Genomic DNA, 6,996 nt, shown 5'->3' with positions numbered 1-6,996 from the left:
TGCAATACTATTTCCAAAAGAACAGAAAAGGTGGGGGGGGAACTGGTTTTTATCTGCCCAAAAAAATGTGATTTTTTTTTTTTTTTTTTTTGCACTCTTACAGGGAGAGGGACCACACATTCCCCCTCACCTTCACGACTGAGGGGCTTGGGGCAACGTAATTGTGTTATTTGGAGATCACACTTCCATAACGCGGGGCCAGGGAGTCTGTCCCAGCGGAAAAAAAAATAAATAAATTTAAAAAATCAACATTTCTGCCTTTTTTTTTTCCCAGCGTGACCAAAACCAGCCGCTTTAAGCCCATAATCTCTGCTCTCGACAAAACTCCCCGCCTGGTTTCACGGGCAGGGGTGAGCCCCAAATGGGAGGCAGACGCTTCGTTAAGCCTTTTTTTATAATTAAGGTTGTGAAAAGGCTCGAAGGACACGAGATGTTCAGCTGCATCCCCCCCCCTCCACCATCCTCTGCCTCCTGCCAAAAAAAAATAAATAAATTTAAAAAATCAACATTTCTGCCTTTTTTTTTTTTCCCAGCGTGACCAAAACCGGCCACTTTAAGCCCGTAATCTGTGCTCTCAACAAAACTCCCCGCCTGGTTTCACGGGCAGGGGTGAGCCCCAAATGGGAGGCAGACGCTTCGTTAAGCCTTTTTTTATAATTAAGGTTGTGAAAAGGCTCGAAGGACACGAGATGTTCAGCTGCATCCCCCCCCCTCCACCATCCTCTGCCTCCTGCCCCCCCCTGCCATTGGGGGAGATCCCCAAATATCCCGTTTCTGCCCCTCCTTTTCAGTAAGGAAAGGGTAGGGAGGGCAGGAGGCAGCAGGTTGGCTTGGAGGGCAGGGAATTTGGGGCTAAAACCTCCCTGATATATTATATAGGAGATTTATTATATTTACACCCCCTTTTTCTCACACGTGCAAAGCTCCGCGGGACTCAAAGAGCCAAAATTTCATCCCGGGGATGTGTGTCGATGAGAAACGAGGTCTCTGCAGCTTTCAGGAGGACACTAAAAATGGCTTTTGAGTTGGATTTGCCTTAAAATTGCATTTTTCCACCTATATTTTAGCAGAACCCCCCTCCTCCCACACACATCCTCTCTCCCCCCCTCCTCAAGCCGCAACAGGCTGCGACCCTTCAGGTGCAAAAAACTGCTGCTTTTTCACCCAGTTTGGGATTTTATTTGCTGGTCTGTGCTTTGGTGGTGGCTTGTCTTTTTTTTCTTTTTTCCCCTTAATTTTATCCTTAATTTGTTATGCGTTTGGGATAAACAGCTTCGGGGGGGGGCATTTCTCTGCTTGATGAGCCAAGGCTTCTCCATCACCAGGAGAGCACGGAGGCAGCAGGATGGGCTCCAATTTCTTTGGGGAAACACGGGACAAACCCTCATCTTCAAGGATTTCGCCTCTTTCCCCCCCCTAAAAATGATGGAAATAAACGCAGAAAGAGCAAAATATAAGCTATCTCTTAAAAAAAATTATATAAATCGCTGTTATTGCTACGGGGACAAAGACACGCACTTGAGTGCATGTGTGGAGGAGAAAAATAATTAATCCTGGCTTAATAATGTCATAGACTCAGGTCCACTTCCCCCTGCAGTAAGTTTTACTGCTTGATAAAAATTTGCAACCATTTATAATGTATTATATGCCACGTATGCATTTGTATTCATTAATAAAGGGCAGCTTTCAATGGTGGAACCGGATTATTAATAAGGGTGATACAGTGCCCATTTGGGGGATGTTTTAATTATTATTGTCGCTGCTTTATTTAAAGTGTAAAATACCCTGTTTGGGGATTTGTGGGGGTCATAATCAGTTGCCTGCTTGAGCTTGATCTTGCGTTCCCTAATTCTGTGGGTTTCATCCCAAATCCCAGACTGACGGGTGACAATTAAATTAGGCAGGGGAGCAGACGGTGGTGGCTTGAAACCGGCGGGGGGGTAGGGGGAGGAACAAAGCCCTGGGCCAACCTTCCCCACCGGTGGAGCTGAGGTGAGAAATGCAGCTGCTTGCACAACGGGGGATGTAAGGTCTTGTGCAAAATGCAGACACGTCCTACGGTCCCATCCCTCCATCCTAAACTCCCATCCTTCCATCCTAAACTCCCATCCTTCCATCCTAAGGTCCCATCTCTCCATCCTAAGTGTCCCTTCCCTCCTACGGCCACATGACTCTACCCTATGGCCCTATCATTCCATCCTCAGGTCCCATCTCTCCATCCCAAGGTCCCATCACTCCGTCCTACAGCCCCATCCCTCCACCCTACGGCCCCATTATTCCATCCTTCAGCCCTGTCCCTCCATCTCAATGTCCCATCACCCCATCCTACAGCCCCAGCTCTCCATCCTAAGGTCCCATCGCTCCATCCTACAGCTCCATCCTGAAGTTGCATGACTCTGTCCTTGGATCCCATCGCTTCACCCTACAACCTCATCCCTCTGCCCTATGGCCCCTTCCCTCCATCCTAATGTCCCATCCCTCCATCCTGTGGCCCCATTCCTCCACCCTGCGTCCCCATTACTCCATCCTACAGCCCCATCCCTCCATCCTATAGCCCCAACCCTCCATCCTAAGGTCCCATCACTCCATCCTATGGCCCCATCACTCCATCCTAAGGTCCCATCCCGCCATCCTATGGCCCCATCCCTCCATCCTAAGGTCCCATCACTCCATCCTATGGTCCCATCTTTCCAAGGCCAGGGACAGCAGAGATGCTGGGCTGCCCCCATCGCCTGCTGGCCATGGGGAGCAGCCACCTCATCTTTAGGTCCTTTAGGGATGGTCAGGGGCTGCTTGTAGGGCACAGCCTTGTAACAAATGCCGATGAGTCACTGGGAATGCCGGCCCCCGGGGATGCTACAGGGCAAATCTCTTAGCATCCCTATGGGAAAGCTTAAGATCTGATTCACAATCTCTCCCCCACCACCAACGGTGGAGAAGACATTTTCCAACCCAGCAACGTCTGCTGGGGGCTTTGATCTTCCCAGATGCTGCTTTTGCTGCTGCTCCTCTGTTAAAAAGGTGCCTGTCCGGGGAACCCTGCCTTCGATTTAGTCAAAACGAAATGCAGAGCCGTCCATCAGAAATGCCCCAACCCCACCAGCCTCCTCTCTGCCATGGCAAAAGAAACACCACCCCCCACCCTGTTTTTTTTTTATATGTGAAAAGCCAAATTTTAGGGGGTGGGGACCGCAAGGCAGGATCTGGCCCTTCATCCCCAGCCTGGAGACATCCCCTGGATTCCCTCCGGCTCCCGTGTCGCCCTCGATCCCCGCTCTCCTCCGCTCGGGGAAGGGGAAAGGGGCAAACTGCCCGTCCCTGCTAATTTGGAGACAGATTTCCCGAGTTTTTTTAGCTCTGGCAGGGAAGCCTCCTGAAAGGGGACTTTGCAGCCGGTCCTTTTCATGCCTCATTAAGTCGGGAATTCACTGTAACCCCATCCCAGGCGATGCCTGGAGCAAGTTCACTGCCTCAGCCGCAGGACCTGATCCTTTACCTTCAGGGTAATGAAATCATTTGCCAAACTTACCCTGAAAAGCCCAAATTTGGCCACTTTTGAACTCACACTGGGGTGTAGGACCTGATCCTTTACCTTCAGGGTAATGAAATCATTTGCCAAACTTACCCTGAAAAGCCCAAATTTGGCCACTTTTGAACTTTGAAGTTTTTCAAATAGTCCCATGTGATTTCCTCAGCCGTCCTTCCCAGGGCTTTAAGCCTCAGAGCTGCATCGGCAGGTTTTAACTCAGACCAAAATTCCTCTTATTACAAAATTAATTTTTTTTAAAAAAAGGAGTGAGGTCTTTATTTCTACTAAAAGAAATAAGGATCTTTTCTTTTTGCATTTTCTGGTACCTTTGTGTAGAGTTTCATTAAACTTTCTCTAGGGCACTGCTTTACAGTGGGGAAAAAATATCCCATCGCACAGACTGCGTATCTGTGTCTGCCTCTCCAGCTACACCTGCATAGACTCGATTTTCATTATCCAAAAATGATAATAATTAATATTCTAATGATCCCAGGGGTGCTCTGCAATTAGTGCTACCCGAAGGTGACAGTTCTCTGGGAAGCAAAAATCACTGGAGGGACATGAGAGCCCTGCAAAAAAAAATCACTGGATTTAATAAAGCCTCGCGTAAGGATTGTGTTTCCACCTTGAGATTCCTCGTTGTGTGGAGAATAAAATTATGTTTAGTCCTAAAAGAAGGCAAAGGAAGGAGCCTGGGACTGAGTCCCAGGGACTGAGCCAGGCTCCGATGTGTTAATAAAGTGGGTCTGTGACGGGTGCAATCCACAAGGCTGCTTCCCTCCCACTAAATCTTTCAGTGCCTTCAGTTTTTCGGCCCGTCAGGGATTTTCACCCTTGGTCAGCAAAAAAAGAAACCAAACGAAAAAAAACCCACTCTTCTCCTTGCTCAGAAATCACCGGGCACCCTTTAAGTGCTTCATACAAGCCCCTGGAGACCCGCAGCCCGGGCAAAGCATCCCTCCAGCATCGGGGAGGGACTCGGCCGGGAGCATCCCGACTCGGGGAGAAGAGGGGAAGGGGCAGGTCTGGACCTTAAACTCCTTGCCGGGGGAGCTGCCTTCCCAAAAATCCATTTTAATCCCCAATTTAAAACTTTTCAGCTTTCAGGAAGTTTCGTTTTAATTTTTTTTTAAACCAAAACCGAGCTTTTTTTATTTAAACCCACATTCTATTTCCCCATTGGAGGCAGAGGTGCAATCAGACCCACGCTAATGAATTCCCCCGGTTTCTGCCGCGATGCCACACCAGGAATCCAGCTCCTTCCTCCTTCCTTACCCACCTCTAACAATTTCTGGACCGGTTCAACTCATCCCGGCTTCCTGCTGCTATTTAAGAGCCTGGATAAAAAGCATATTTTTTGCCCCCAAAATACAGGCTGCGACCTGCAAACCGCTGCTTAACGCAGGGCTTGAAACGCCAAAATCACCGCCCTCAGTCTCTGGCACCTTAAAAGCTGCCGGGTATTTTTGCAACTACAATTCTTCATCTGCGTTATTTTGGTTTTAAGTTATTTTTAAGACTTAAGAGCCCTTCTGAGATCCCTGAAAAAAGGTGTTGTGTTTTTTTTTTCCCCAAGGAAGGGACGGCACAATATTCAAATACAAATGCGCATATGTCCTTGTCGATAATATTCAATTATTTTTTAATTATTTGCTTCATCCTGCTTTTTTCCTACACTTCCTACCTTCTCCTGGCTTCCCAAAAACATCTCCTGGCTGGCCAAAACTTTTATCTTAAATAATCCTTTCCCTGTCTTAAGCAATTTCACAAAGCAAGAGGCGTTGGCAAGGCCAAGCCTTCACCAGCACCCAACTTGCCTTTCTTTAACGTCTTAAAATACCGCCGAAGACAAAGCAAGTCCTGCCAGACACGGTGGAAAAATTACCCTCCAAAATTTGGGGTTAAAGAACGCGATCTTAAAATGCATCTGCAGACAAATTTGAGCTGTTTTCTTTGTTAACCCCGACCCCGACGGAAATACCTTCACGGAGAGAAGGCGGGGAAGAAAAAAAGGGTTTATGAAATCGCGATGCAGAGAGGTTTCTCCCCTCCTTTCTCTCTCTCTTTTCTGATGTATAAAGTAAAAAAAGGGGCATTTTAAGCCATTTCTGGCCATAGGAGCCAGGGATGAAACATGAACGAAAGGCCCTGAGATGGGGATGGGCACAAGAAACCAGGGCTGAGATTTTTTGGGGGGGAAAGGAGACACGGGAATACAGGGCTGGGCCGATGCGATGTGCCTGTAACCCCCCCTCCAAAATTTGTGATAATAAAGGTGGATGCATTTGTTTTTCTTCTTTGCCATCACCTCTACCCCCTCGGCACCAAATTTCCTTTTTGCTTTCCTTTTCTCCAGCTTTTTCAAGAATTAAAAAAAAAAAGACATAACGTAAAACCGCCCAAAGGGAAGATCTGGAATTCACGGGCCGTATTTTGATTTCCTGTTTTTCCAAACAAATTTCTCCCCCCTTTTACACCTAAAACAAGCCCAGGGAGGGGGTGCCTGCACCCCCATGGAGCATCATGGTCCTACACAACGGCGGGTGTCCCCCTCACAGCCCCCAAATTCTTGCGGAGGCAGCAGGCCCTGGAGCTCGGCGCATCGTTTCTTGCCCCTTCCGGGCCTAAATTATAATTTAATTTAGGGTTTTTGGGGGGTTTTTTTGAACTTGTGGGCCTTGGGGACCTTTAGAAACGGTGACTTTGTACCCATGCAAGGGGGGGACGCAACCACAGCACCCCATGTCTTGCAACCAGAGAGGTGGCTCTGGTGTATATCCTGAATTTCTCCCTCTTGCCCATCGCCCCTTCCTCACCCAACCCAAGGAGGGGTGTGTGTGTGTCCACCCCCCAAAAAAAATTGGGGTGAAACCCTCCCTTTCCTTACCCCAGGCGCTCACCTATGTTGGCGTGCCGGGCGGCCGCGGGCGTCCCTCGGCTCTGCAGGTTGTGGAGCATGGGGCTGTCGAAGGGTGAAGAAGTCCAAGTGGTGGCCATTTCTGGGCTCATGTAAGCCGGGTAAGGGCTGGAGTAGGAGCCGCCGAAGCCCCTGGTGTACTGCTCCCTCCCGTTAGCAGAAAGGTTCAAGGAGCCGGTGTAGGCCGCCGCCGCCGCCGCTTCCCGGGAAGAGGTGGCAGGGATGGGGGTGCTGGTGGAGAAGGAGAACCGAGGTGACACGGGAGGAGGGTGAGAAGATCCGGGGTTGTAAGCGGCGCTTTCGGCTCCGGGTTGAGTCCAGATGGAGTGGCTGGAGACGGGGCTGCCTTGTTGGGATGAGGCGCCGCTCTGGAGGTAGGGCAGGCTGGGGAGCATGGAGGTGACCCTCGTGGTGGGCACGTAGACGGGGGACGCTGCGGCCGCGCTGTGCATGAAGCCACCTGCCCCCTCGTAGGCCGGAGGGCCGGGGTTAGCTGCCATGGCTAAACTCTGGTACATCTCGCCACGGGACCCCCCCAAAAACCCCAGCC

The 6,996-nt window shown here is 49.7% G+C and overlaps 1 protein-coding gene across 2 annotated transcripts in view; it reads right to left on the bottom strand.

The window, feature by feature from the left end:
- Positions 1-6,990, bottom strand: part of GATA4 (GATA binding protein 4) — a 33,559-nt gene extending 26,569 nt beyond the window's left edge. For both annotated transcript variants that reach the window (XM_014948392.1, XM_014948393.1), the window contains exon 1: positions 6,430-6,990. In XM_014948392.1, coding sequence (XP_014803878.1) covers positions 6,430-6,964 — 535 coding nt within the window. In that variant the 5' untranslated portion in view covers positions 6,965-6,990. The remainder of the gene's footprint in view (positions 1-6,429) is intronic.
- Between the last annotated feature and the right edge of the window lie 6 nt (positions 6,991-6,996).

Source organism: Calidris pugnax, unplaced genomic scaffold (assembly GCF_001431845.1).
Source record: "Calidris pugnax isolate Ruff unplaced genomic scaffold, ASM143184v1 scaffold140, whole genome shotgun sequence".
Taxonomy (NCBI): domain Eukaryota; kingdom Metazoa; phylum Chordata; class Aves; order Charadriiformes; family Scolopacidae; genus Calidris; species Calidris pugnax.
This window is presented reverse-complemented; position numbering and strand designations above follow the sequence as displayed.